Source organism: Stegostoma tigrinum, chromosome 1 (assembly GCF_030684315.1).
Source record: "Stegostoma tigrinum isolate sSteTig4 chromosome 1, sSteTig4.hap1, whole genome shotgun sequence".
NCBI lineage: Eukaryota > Metazoa > Chordata > Chondrichthyes > Orectolobiformes > Stegostomatidae > Stegostoma > Stegostoma tigrinum.
Window position 1 is genome coordinate 88,958,957 of NC_081354.1, and position 13,266 is coordinate 88,972,222.

General features: G+C 40.1%; 1 protein-coding gene across 3 annotated transcripts in view; it reads right to left on the reverse strand.

The window, feature by feature from the left end:
* The window catches only part of anapc4 (anaphase promoting complex subunit 4), a 93,278-nt gene that overhangs the window by 78,725 nt on the left and 1,287 nt on the right, over positions 1–13,266 (reverse strand). For 2 of the 3 annotated variants that reach the window (XM_048539125.2, XM_048539116.2), the window contains exons 2-5: positions 4,662–4,779; positions 3,160–3,265; positions 2,940–3,072; positions 1,067–1,141 (exon numbers count right to left, since the gene is read on the reverse strand). In XM_048539125.2, the coding sequence (XP_048395082.1) occupies positions 1,067–1,141; positions 2,940–3,072; positions 3,160–3,265; positions 4,662–4,769 (422 nt within the window). In that variant the 5' untranslated portion in view covers positions 4,770–4,779. Of the gene's footprint in view, positions 1–1,066; positions 1,142–2,939; positions 3,073–3,159; positions 3,266–4,661; positions 4,780–13,266 lie in introns of those variants that run through there. The other variant, XM_048539134.1, reaches the window with a different exon arrangement.

Below are 13,266 nucleotides of genomic sequence, written 5' to 3' on the forward strand. Positions count from 1 at the left end.
CAGAACCTCAAAGCTATTAATCTTTTGATTTCTATGTAGGCAACAAGGGAATTGGCAGAGGATGAATAAGACTGGAGCAGTGAATGTGTGGTTCAAAGACTAGTGTAGGAGCAGTAGATTCAGGTTTGTGGTACATGTGGGGTGGGGTGGGATCGGGTGGGGGGTGCAGGGTAGGGCTATCTGTACAGTTGGAATGTTCAATATTTGAACTGTACTGGCGCGGGAAGTATGGAAGGCTTTAAAGTAAACAAGGGGTGGGAAGGGTCAAGCTTGGATAAATGCAACTAATCAAGAGCTATAATCGAGGAAGGAAAGCAAAATACTAATACAGAGAATTCCAGGTAGGGACAGAAAAAAAAAGTATAATATCATATCAGCATTCAAGGGCAGGTGCTACAAAGATAACAAAAAACAAACTAAAGGCTCTATAGCTGAATAAATAAGATCTTATAGACATTAAATAAACATAGTTGCAGAATGACAAAGATTGGGTTAAAGAGTACTATTTGAAGATACTTTACAAGCATCCTGTGGAGTAGCAGTCAATTACTGTGAGCAATCTCTGAGTTTTTCTGTTTAAGTGAAAATGATCAGTGAAGGTAGATGGGGGGTTTACTTCAGAATGGCATCATGGTTAGCGCAGACATGGTGACCAAAAGGCATGTCCCTGTGCTGCACTGTTCTATGTGCAAATGCCTGAAGTTGCTATCAGTTTCATAGTTGTAATGACAAAAGACCACTGAATAAGGTCTTTCTGCAGAAGTTAAATGGGGATCTGCTCAGTAATCAAACCCTCCTAGTGCCTGAAATGCATTTAGGCATTGTGTTGTATGCGTAAGAGATGTGTTAGGTTTGTTTACATAAATTCAAATTCCAATAAGTTTGTTTCCTTAAAATGCTACTGTACAGAACCGAACTGCGTTTGTGACTATGTACATACGCAAAGTCCTTTTATGAATGAAGTATATTTTTGAACTTAAAAAAGACACTTTTGCTGTTACAACTGTGAAATTTGGGTTAACGACACATCACCGTTTTCATTTTAGTTGCATCTCATTCAATTTACCTTTTCGGTAATGCAGGCAACTTGGGCAAGAAAAGACTTCCCTCTTCATCTAGTAAACTGACTGGGGTAGGAGCACTGAAAAGAAGTGTTCAGAACAGTAGATATTAAACAATAATCTGAAACAGTCAGATATCAACTACATTTATTTTTCACATTATAGATCACTTAGAAGCTATTTTATTCCCTGCATATTTTCATTGATTTCTTCACAACATGTCTACCTAAAGGAACATGTGACTTCTTTGCACATCTTTGTTCACGTTACTTGGGGTTAGACTGTACTAACAGAACAAAATGAATTAAACTGTGACCGCTCAGTAATAATATGCAAGGTTTTTTCTACTATGGCGGCAAGTTTTTTTTAGTGCATTATGTGTAAAGCCATTTACAAACATCTACAATCTCATTGTTGGAAAAAAGTGAGTTAAGTGTTGAATCAGGAATTATTTCCACTGTAGCAATGCATAACAAGGATGATGGATCTTTTCTCACTTAATACAATTGTTTCTCTTTATTTTGTGGATTGAATTGACTCTAACATGCATGCTATATTTCACACTGCTTCTCTTTCCTTGCTATTTCTTTGTCAATCATTAAATCACAGTAGTTAAAGAGATCATTTATAGGATCCATCATTCCCTGAAATCATTTCCTACTGCCTTCCCCATGTCATTATCAATTCATATTTCCAGCTGATCACAGCGCGAAAAAAATCAAATTTAAAATCGCCAAAAAATGCTTGATAGCAGCTGTTGCAACATTTAACACAAGTTTAGTCTTTAGTGCCTCATAACATCAAATAATGGATTTACTGCGGTGGCTCCCTCGCCAAGCTGCTTCATTAGTTTACGAATGTTTCATTACCGTGCTGGCTAACATCAACATTACAGCCTCTGATGAAGCGTTGTTGTGTTTTCCCACCTGGTATTTAAACTCTGGTGTTCATTGGAGTTGATTACCACATTACCGCGTTTTTCTTTGCAGTGGTGTATATACAGGGTCTAACTCTATGTACTGAATTCTGAAATTCCCATACTTATCACTGGCTTGTCCCAGGATCTTGGTGTTGTCCCAATTGAACTGGTGGTTCTCGTTCGTCTCCATACACGCAGACAAGGAGAACCACCAGTTCAACTGGGACATAATCAGGATCCTAAGACGAGCCAAATAGAAAAAAGTACGGGGATTTCTAGAGGTCTGGCTCTTCACCAAGAAGCCCATCAATAAACATGTAGAATTAGATCCGATATATACACACCACTGTGAATGAAAACTGGAAATGAGGTAATCAAATCCAACGGACCCCAGAGTTTAAATACCAGGCACTTTAAACAACAGCACTTCATCGGAGGCTGCACTGACAATGTTACCCAGCAGGGTACTGAAACTTCTGAAAACTGATGAACTAGCTTGACGAGCGAACCAACGACAGGATTCACAACCCAAGCTACAAATCTACTCAAGAATAATGGATTTAACTTTTACAAAACTACATTCACTTAAAAAAATTTCCATTATATATTAATATACATATTAATTGCACTAAGACTGGGCCAATGTCTTTAATACAAAACCAAAATAGTGAAGATGCTGGAAATCTGAAATAAAAACAAAATGACATTGCAAACACCCAACTGACAGCACCTGCGCAGACAGAAACAGGTTATCTCAGCTTTTAATGTGATCCGAGGTGTAGAGCTGGATGAACACAGCAGGCCAAGCAGCAGAGGAGCAGGAAAGCTGAAGTTTCAGGCCTAGACCCTGCTTCAGAAAACAAAAAGCTTGTAACTTTGTTCTAATGCAAGGTTACAGATCTGAAATGCAAACTGTTTCCCTCTCCAGAGATGTTGCCTGATCATATGTGCTACATTACCTCTTCGGATCCATCACCTCAGTCCAATGCATACAGGTAACTACGTTTTCCAAGGAGAAAAAATGTAGGATCTCTGCTTTTTCCACATCACATAAAACAATTCGCCTTGTGTCTGCAAGACTAAAGGCTAAGACTAGTAGAAAAACAAAAATAATTGATCATTAACAAATTCAATTTAACAACTGAGACATCACAAACTCTGGCACATTTAGACCTTTACCCTTTCCATCTGGCCTCCACGCTAGTGATGTTACTTCTTTTCCTGTGTTTTCATTAGGTGCCAAACTCCAGACTCGTTGAAAGTGGGCAAGGCGATGAAGCAAAACCTAAAAATTAAAAATAGATACTTATGGTGTAATTTTGATATATTTTGAGTAGCTCTTGTAAGTGGTGCACAAGCTGCCAAACAATAACCACTTGGTAGGTTAGCATATTAAGATAATGGGAACTTGTCAGAAAGGTATAGTGATAATACAGCTAATTTTAAGCTATGTATTGAAAACAGACAAGAAAAAATAGCATAAGTAAGGAGTTCGTAGAAGGTTTTCAGGGTAGCTTCTTAGAAGAGTATCTGATCAAGCCACCGAGACAGCAGGTTGTACTTGACCTGGTATTGTGCAGTAAGATAGGATTAATTCATGATTTCGTACTGCTGAAGCACTCCCTCCACCAAAACAGCCAAATTGAAGCAACCCCAGCAAAGAATCACAGAACTGTTACAGTGAAGGGGCCAAGAAGTCTGTTCTGCTCTCCAAATGAACTTAGTTATTTGAGTAGAAGCATGTACGCGGCACAAGCAAGAAAATGGCACTATCTAGTATCCACTTGAATACCTGTCTTCACCACAATTCTAAGCAGTGTATTCCAGATTTTAACTACACCTGTTTGAAAAAGTATTTTTTCACGTTGCTTTTGCTTACTGTACCCATTCATTTTTGTTTTTTTTAAAAAAGTGAAAACAGTATCTATGTCCAGATATCTTATTGTCTCGAAAATTTCTGTTACATTTTCCCTTAGCCTTCCCCTCTCCAAAGAAACCAGTCCTGACATCTCCACTCTATCGTCATAACTGAAATTTCTCATCTCATTCTTCTGAGCCTTTTCTGCATGCCCTGCAATACATTCACAACCTGCCTAAAAAATGGTACCAAGAATAGTAAACAATATTCCAGCTGAGGTTAGAACGATAAACCCTTAGGATTCCCTCATTCACACAGCTCCTACCCTCACAATCTGCAGACAAGCAACACAATGGTCAACTATAACAGCTCTGTTATAACAATAAGTCACATGCGCTGTAAAATAAAAAGTAACTTCTGAACTACAAAGCTTGTCGTTGTTGATTTTATTTTGTGTCCATTAATTTTCTGCATCTTTCTCTCGATAACATTGTTGAATTCTGCACTTTTATTACATATCAGACGTGAACAGCTGCGGCAGAGAAACAAGCACCATGGAATGCAAATCATTGATTTGCTGCTTGAAACTTAGAAGTGCTTTTCAATTTTCTAAATTTTCTACAATGAGTAAGAGTTCAGTCTTAAATGGATACACCTGCACCTTTGTCATAGAGCATGACATTGGTCATTTAAGTGGAATATAACTCCAGTCTTTATAAGTCAGGAAATTATCTCACTTACTTCACATTGTGAATTATCAACAATATGCATACATTGAATCCGTTTCCAGATATTATATTTCTTTTAAAAAAAAATCAGTTACCTCTCCAGTTTTGTTTGCAAGTGCAATGAGATCCCGTTTAGGGGACCACACCATGTAAAGTATTTCATTGGGAAGTTGCTTCTCTCCAACTTGTCGAAATGGTGGCATGACAATGACTCTGTTGACAAAAAAAAAATAGGGCTAGTGCCGGCTCATGAGATTAAACACAGCACAGGCCTGCAAACAGCAGAAATGTAAAGAGTCATACTTTCTACTAGAGTAATACAGACTGTAGACGTGATTCTATGTTCATCTTCCACAATAGCATTCATTTAGGAGATGCAGGGATACCAGGATACAACCTACAGTAAGTACATCAATTAATACAGAGAATTTCCCAGAAAAGAGAAAAAACAAGTGTTTTTGGACATTCAGCCCTCAAGGTGGCAGCGTGCTAAGTGGCCCTACGTCTGGGCCAGAAGGTCTAGGCTCAAGTCCCATCTGCTCTAGAGGACTGAGCAGGTTAATTAAAATAAAAACAGACCAACTGGAGCAGTTACTCAACGTCTTGTCAACCACTATCTCTAACTGAATCAGTGGTCCACAGGTGCCTTGGTGCTTGCAAAATCCAAAATCTTAGCCCCACCTTGGGAAGCTCTGCCTTAATAGAAGGTACAGATATTTGATTCTCTAATCTGAACCAGGGCTGTACAAAACCTCCAGATCAAGACACCGCTCAAAGACAACAACCACTCACTAAATCTTATGTTCCCCAAACTTGCAGGTTTCCAAGTGAATCAATTAAATTGGGCCCGTATTGTGCAACGAGGTGGATTAATTAACAACCTCAGAGTAAGTGCACCTCGGTAGCAGTGACAGCAATAATATGACTGAATTTTATATTTCAGGTAAGAGTGAGCAAAGTAGATCCAAAACTGTATTTTAGCTTTAAATCTATGGGCAATTATGAAGGCATGAAAGCAAAGTGAATTGGCAAATTAGGTTAAATGACAGGTCAATACAGATACAGTGGTAGAAATTTTAATGGGATGTTTCACAACACACAGAACACACTTTCTGAAGAGTATTAAAAATTCAAAGGAATGCACCCACCATCCGTGGTTAACTAGAAAGATGGTTTCAAACAAAGAAAAAGTACATTAATGTGCAAAGACAAATGGCAGGTCCAGAAATTAGGCAGAATAAATAAAAAGCATAAAATGACCAAAATATTATTTAGGGAAAGATGTGACTATGAAAGAAAGAATGACAGATATCAAAAGTTTCTATAACAAAAGAATAACATTTATTAAAGTTGTACAAGTCCATATAATTACAAACAGAAAATGAAGAATAGGTAAACGAACTGAACAGGCACTTTCCATCAGTCTTCACAACAGAGGATTAAGTAAGATCCCAAATGTAACCAAAAATCAGGACACGGAAGACAGGAAGGGATTCAGGAGATTCACAATCAGAGACATAATACTGGGTGAATTGTTTGACGGGTGGGCTGACAAGTTACCTAAATTAACTTGATCTTGATGGACTTTAGTGTCTTAAAAAAGTGGCTAGTAAAATAGGTGATGCATTGGTTTTAATTTTTCAAACCTCCCTTGATTTAGGGAAGGTGCCACCAGATTTGCAGATGGCAGATATAACACTTTTACTTGAAGAGAGACAGTCAGGAGGCTACCTACCAGTTAGCTTTGTATTTGTCACGGGAAAAGTTCAGAGAAGGTTTACTGGACTGAAATGTTAGAATTGTCTTATGAAATATGCTGGGTAAGCTAGGTGTGGATCTGCTGGAAATTAAGAGTAAGAGGTGACTTGCTTGAAACATGCAAGATCCTGAGGATTCTTCACAGGTTGGATGTGGAGAGAATGTTTCCCCTTACAGGAAAATTTAGAACTAAGGATCATCGTTTGAAAATCAGGAGTTTCCTTTACAAAACACATTAGATGATTTTTCTTCTCCTTCTCCGAAGATTTAGTCTTGGAAATCGCTTCCTGAAAAGATGGTGGAACCAGAGTCCACGAATATTTATAAGGCAGAGGGAGATGAATTCTTGGTAAGCAAAGGAGTGAAAGGTTATCTTGGAAAGGTTGGAATGTATATGAAAGGTTCAAACAGATCAGTCACGATCTTACTAAATGGTGGAACTGGCTTTGAGCAGTCTATTCTGCACTTACAGAATAACCCCGCCTCGATTCATCCTACAAGCTATTTGCATGCTCAAAAGTGATCTTAGCGTCCAGATTGGCCACTATAATTCCTAATTTAGTGTAGGTTAGTAGATTATCATTAGTGGCAAAACCAGATATCTGAACATCACTGTATGCTGCTGCAACAACAACTACTCTTTCTACTTTGTTTCCTTCCTGAAAGCATAGACAATTGGCAGGATGTCAATAGCAGCATCCCACAAGGATCTATGTAGGACTTAATTATTTGCATTTATTAACAACTTGGATAATGGCATTTGAAAGTCAAATATCCAGATTTGCTGATGGCACAAAGTTAGGTACATTATTTATAGTATAGATGATAGCCGTAAATTACAAAGGATATTGATAGTCTAAGTGAATGGGCAAAATTGTGGCAGATAAATTGTAATCTAAGCAAGTTTGAGGTTATCCATTTTGGACCAAGAGAGAACTGATCAGGGTACTTTCTAGATGGTATGAAGTTAAATGGTGGATGTCCAACATAATCAGAGGTTTAGGTGCATAGATCTTTAAAATGCCACAAAGAGGTGCAGAAAATAATCAAGATGGCTCACTGAATGCTGACATTCATATCTTGAGGACTGGAGTACAAGGACGTAGAAAATTATGTTGCAGTTATACAAAATCCTGGTTATACCCCTCTTGGAGTACTGTGAGCAAATGTGACTGTCATATGTTGAGAAAGATATGGAGGAAGTTCAACACAGGTTTATAATAATGGGTCTAAACTTCAGGGGTTAAATTATGACAACAGATTATACAATTTAAGCTTGTTTTCTCCAAAGTTAGAACATTAAGGAATAATCTGGTTAGCAAGGTGTTTAGCATGCTTGCCTTAATTGCTCAAACCATTGAGCACGGGACATTGGTAAGGGCACTTTTGAAGTACTGTGTACAGTTGTGGTCACCTTTTTATTGGAAATTAATAAATTAGCAAGAGGGCAGAAGAGGTTTACCTGGACAAGAAGAATTGAGATATAATGAAAGGCTGGATAGGCTGGATGTTTTTCACTAGAGCATGGGTGACCTTATACAGGTTTATATAATCATGAGGGGCATAGATAAGGCGAATAGTCAAGGGCTTTTCACTGAAGTGGGGCAATTCCAAACTAGGGGGCATATTTTTAAGGCGAGAGAAGAAAGATTTAAAAGGGACTTGCGGGCAACGTTTTCATACACAGGGTGCTTTGTGTGCAGAATGAATTTCTACAGAAGTGGTGGATACAGATACAGTTACAACATTTGGACAGGTACATGAATAGAGGTTTAACGGGATATGGGGCAAATGCAGACAAGTGGAACTAGGTTAGTTTGGGAAACCTGGTCAGCATGGACAAGTTGGACCGAAGGGTCTGTTTCCATGCTGTGCAACTCCAGAGTCATTGAGTCATACAGCACAGAAGCAGATCCTTCAGTCCAATTCGTCCATGCCGAACATAATCCCAAACTAAACTAGTCTCACTCTGTGTAAAAAGTTTGCCCCGACATGTCCTTTTTAAAATCTTTCTCCCCTCACTTTTAAGATATGCCCCCAAGTCTTCAAATACCCCAGCCTAGGGAAAAGACACCTGCCAACACCTTATCTATAACCCTCATGATTTTATAAACCTCTGTGAGGTTACCTCTCATCCTCTTATGCTCCAGCCTATACAATCCCTCCTTATAACTCCAACCTCCTTTCCCAGCAACATTCTGAACCCACTTGAGCTTAATAATATCCTTCTTGTGACAGGGAGGCCATAACATGACACAGCACTCCAGGAGTGGCCTCACTGACGTCCTGTACAACCTCAACATAATGTCCCATCTCTTTTCTCAAAGGTCTAAAAAATGATGGCAAGTGTGCTAAACACCTTAATCGCCATCTCTATGTGAAGTAAATTTCAAAGAATTATGTACCTGAACTCCGAGGTGACTCTGTTCTATAACACTGCCCAACGCTCTACCATTAATTGCACAAGTCTTGCCTTTGCTTCTTTTACTAAAATGCAATCCAATTTAAACTCCATCTGTCAATCTTCAACCATTGATCCAATTATCAAGATTGATCTATATTGATCTATGACTCTAGATTTAAAAAAACAGGGTGAATGAAGATAAATAAACTATTTCCATTAGTCAGGGATTCTTGAACCAGGGGCTATTGTCTGAAAATTGGGGCCAGACTATTCTGGAGTGATATCAAGATGCACATCTTCACAAAGGATGGAGCAGGTTTAGAACTCTCTTCTACAAACTGCAGCTGATATTAGATCAGTTGCTAATTTTAAATCTGAGAAAGATAAACTTTTAAGCAAAGATATTAATGGATTTGGGCTAAATACAGGTATACGGAATTAGACCACAGATCAGCTGCAATCTTATCAAATGGTAGAATAGGCTCGAGGGCTGAATACCATACAGCTGTTGGTATGCATGGGTCACCAACATATCTCAAGAATGATTCTCACATGGAACCCTACTGCATACATTTCTTCAGCCAGAAAACTACCTGTTCACCAGTACCATGTTTCCAGGCTCTATGCTGCCACTGTTCTTTACTCCCTGGGCTTCAAATTTACTAACAAAACTTGGTGTCGAAACCAACACATTTTGATCAACTGTATGCTCTGAGTTACAAGTGAAGGTTTTTTTTAAGCATTTTGAAAAGAATTGGTAAGGGTGAGGGGTGCATTTCTTATTAGAATCTGTAACTAACCTGCTGTATAATATGTTTCATAATCATAGAGATGTACAGCACGGAAACAGGCCCATCGGTCCAAGTCGTCCATGCCAAGCAGATATCCTAAATATATCCAGTCTCATTCGCCAGCATGTGGCCCATCAAGCTTTCCTATTCATATCCCCATTTAAATGTTGTAATTATACCAGCCTATCTGCAACTTCACTTTCAAGGAACAATGAAACTGCACTCCAAGCTCTCTTTTTTCAGCAATACTCCCCAGGGCCTTACCATGAAGTGTATAAGTCCTGCCTGAGATGAAAATATAAATTGCTGGAAAAGCTCAGCAGGTCCGGCAGCATCTGTGCAAAGAATCAGCTAACACTTTTGTGCTCCTGAGATGCTGCTTGGCCTGCTGTGTTCATCCAGCTTCACACTTTGTTATCTTAGCTAACACTGCATGTTGAGTGACTCTTACCCAGTAAGGAGGGGAAAGGTCATGGCCCAAGATGTTAACTCCGATTCTGTCCACAGAAACTACAAGACCTGCTGACCTTTTCCATCAATTTCTATTTTTGTCTCTGACTTACAGCATCCAGAGTGATACAGTCACTCAGCATGGAAACAGACACTTTGGTCCAACCAGTCCATGCCAAACATTATCCCAAACTAACCTAGTCCCACTAGTCTGCTCCTGCCCCATATCCCGCCAAACCATTTTTATTCCTGTATCTATCCAAATGTCTTTTGAACATTGGCATTATACCCTCATCCACCACCTCCCCAGGAAGTTCATTTCACATGCGAGCCACCCTGTGTGTAAAAAAAAATTGCCTCTTAGGTCTTTTGTAAAATCTCTCTCCTCTCACTTTAAAAATGCGTCCCTTAGTCTTGAAACCTCCATCCTAGGGGGAAGACAACTACCATTAACTCTATCTATACCCCTCATTATTTTATCAGGTCGTTTCTCAACCTCCTATGCTCCATAACCTCAACATAACATCCCAACTCCTATAATCAGAGGACCGAGCAATGAAGGGAAACATGCCAAACACCTTTTAACTACTCTATCTGTATGTGACACAAACTTAAAAGAATTATGTCCCTCACCCCAGGTCCACCTCTTCTACAACACTACTCAAAACCCCAACATTAAATGTATAATCCCCACCTTGTTTGACGTACCAAAATACAATACCTGGCATTTATCAAGACTGAACACGACCTGCCATTTTTCACCCCATTAATCTATCCGATCAAGATCCCTTTAGAACACAGAACATAAAACAATACCGCGCAGAACGGGCCCTTCGGCCCTGCGCCGACCTGTGGACGAATATAAGCCCATCCCCCTACACTATACCATCATCATCCATATGCTTATCCAAGGACTGTTTAAATGCCCCTAATGTGGCTGAGTTAACTACATTGGCAGGCAGGGCGATCCATGCCCTTACCACTCTGAGTAAAGAAGCTGCCTCTGACATCTGTCTTAAATCTATCACCCCTCAATGTGCAGCTATGCCCCCTCGTACAAGCCGACGTCATCAGCCTAGGAAAAAGACTCTCTGTCCACCCTGTCTAATCCTCTGATCATCTTGTATGTCTCTATTAAATCCCCTCTTAGCCTTCTTCTCTCCAATGAGAACAGACCCAAGTCCCTCAGTCTTTCCTCATAAGACCTTCGCTCAAGACCAGGCAACATCCTGGTAAATCTCCTCTGCACCTTTTCCAATGCTTCCACATCCTTTGTCTAATGGGGGCGATCAGAACTGTACACAAGATTCCAAGCGAGGCTGCACTAACGTTTTGTACTGTTGCAGCATGACACCATGGCTCCAGAACTCAATCCCTCTACCAATAAAACCTAACACACCCGTAAGCCTTCTTAACAGCATTATCAACCTGGGTGGCAACTTTCAGGGATTTATGTACATGGACACCAAGATCCCTCTGCACATCCACACTACCAAGAATCTTTCCATTGACCCCGTATTCTGCCTTCCTATTATTCTTCCCAAAGTGAATCACCTCACATTTATCTGTATTGAACTCCATTTGCCACCTTTCAGCCCAATTCTGCAGTTTATCCAAGTCTCCCTGCAACCTGCAACATTCTTCCACATTGTCCACCACTCCACTGACTTTAGTGGCATCTGCAAACTTACTAACCCATCCACCTATCTCTGCGTCCAAGTCATTTATAAAAATGACAAACAGCAGTGCTCCCAAAACAGATCCTTGAGGCACACCACTAGTAACCGGACTCCAGACTGAATATTTTCCATCAACCACCACTCGTTGCCTTCTTACAGAAAGCCAGTTTCTAATCCAAACTGCTAAATCTCCCTCAATCCCATGCCTCCGCATTTTCTCCAATTGCCTACCAGGTGGAACCTTATCAAAGGCTTTACTGAAGTCCATGTACACCACGTCAACTGCCCTAACCTCATCCACAAGCTTGGTTACCTTCTCAAAAAACTCTGAGGTTTGTGAGACACGACTTTCCCTTGATGAATCCATGTTGATTACCTCCAATGAAATTGTTGCTTGCTAGATGATCATAAATCCTGTCTCTTATAATCCTTTCCAAAACTTTTCCTACAACAGGCCTAAGGCTCACTGGTCTTTAACTACCTGGGTCATCTCTACTGCCCTTTTTGAACAAGGGCACAACATTTGCAATCCTCCAGTCCTCTGGTACTAAACCTGTAGACAATGACGACTCAAAGATCAAGGCCAAAGGCTCCGCCATCTCCTCCCTGGCGTCCCAGAGAATCCTCGGAAAAATCCCATCCAGCCCAGGGGATTTATCTACCTTCACACCTAGAATTGATAACACCTCGTCCTTACCAACCTCAATCCTTTCAAGTCTAATAGCCCATAACTTGGTCTTCTCCTCTACAATATTCTCCTTTTCCTGAGTGAAAACAGATGAGAAATATTCATTTAGCACCTCTCCGATCTCCACAGGGTCCACACACAACTTCCCACTTCTGTCTTTGACTGGCCCTATTCCTATCCAAGTCATCCTCTTATTCCTCACATACCTATAGAAAGCTTTAGGGTTCTCCTTTATTCTACCTGCTAATGTCTGCACTTCTTAACTCTCTCTTTAAATCCTTTCTAGCTAATCTGTAACACTCCATCGCCTCATCTGAACCATCTCGTCTCAACGTCACAAAAGCCTCCCTCTTCCACTTAGCAAGAGATACAATTTCTTTAATAAACCACGGTTCCCTTACCTTATCGCTTCCTCCCTGCCTGACAGGGACATACCTATCAAGGACACGCAATATCTGTTCCTTAAACCAGCTCCACATTTTGATTGTCCCCATCCCCTGCATTTTGCTACCCCATTCTATGCCTCCTAAACCTTGCCTAATCACATTATAACTACCCTTCCCACATCTATAACTTTTGTGGCATGCTCCTATCCCTTTCTATTGCCAAACTAAACGTGACCAAATTATGGTCACTCTCTCCAAAGTGATCACCTACCACTAAATCAAACACCTGGCCTGGTTCATTACCAAGTAACAGATCCAGTGTGGCTTCCCCTCGTCGACCCTTCAACATACTGTGTCAGGAAACCCTCCAGTGTAACTTTAGAAAATATTAACGGTCTACTGTGCCACCGATTTTGGTGTTACCCACAAACTGACTAAACATGCTTTCTATTATCTCATTCAAATTGTTTATGTAATTGACAAACAAAACAGGACCCAGAACCAATCCCTGTGGGACAGCACAGGCCACGGGCTTTCAATCCGA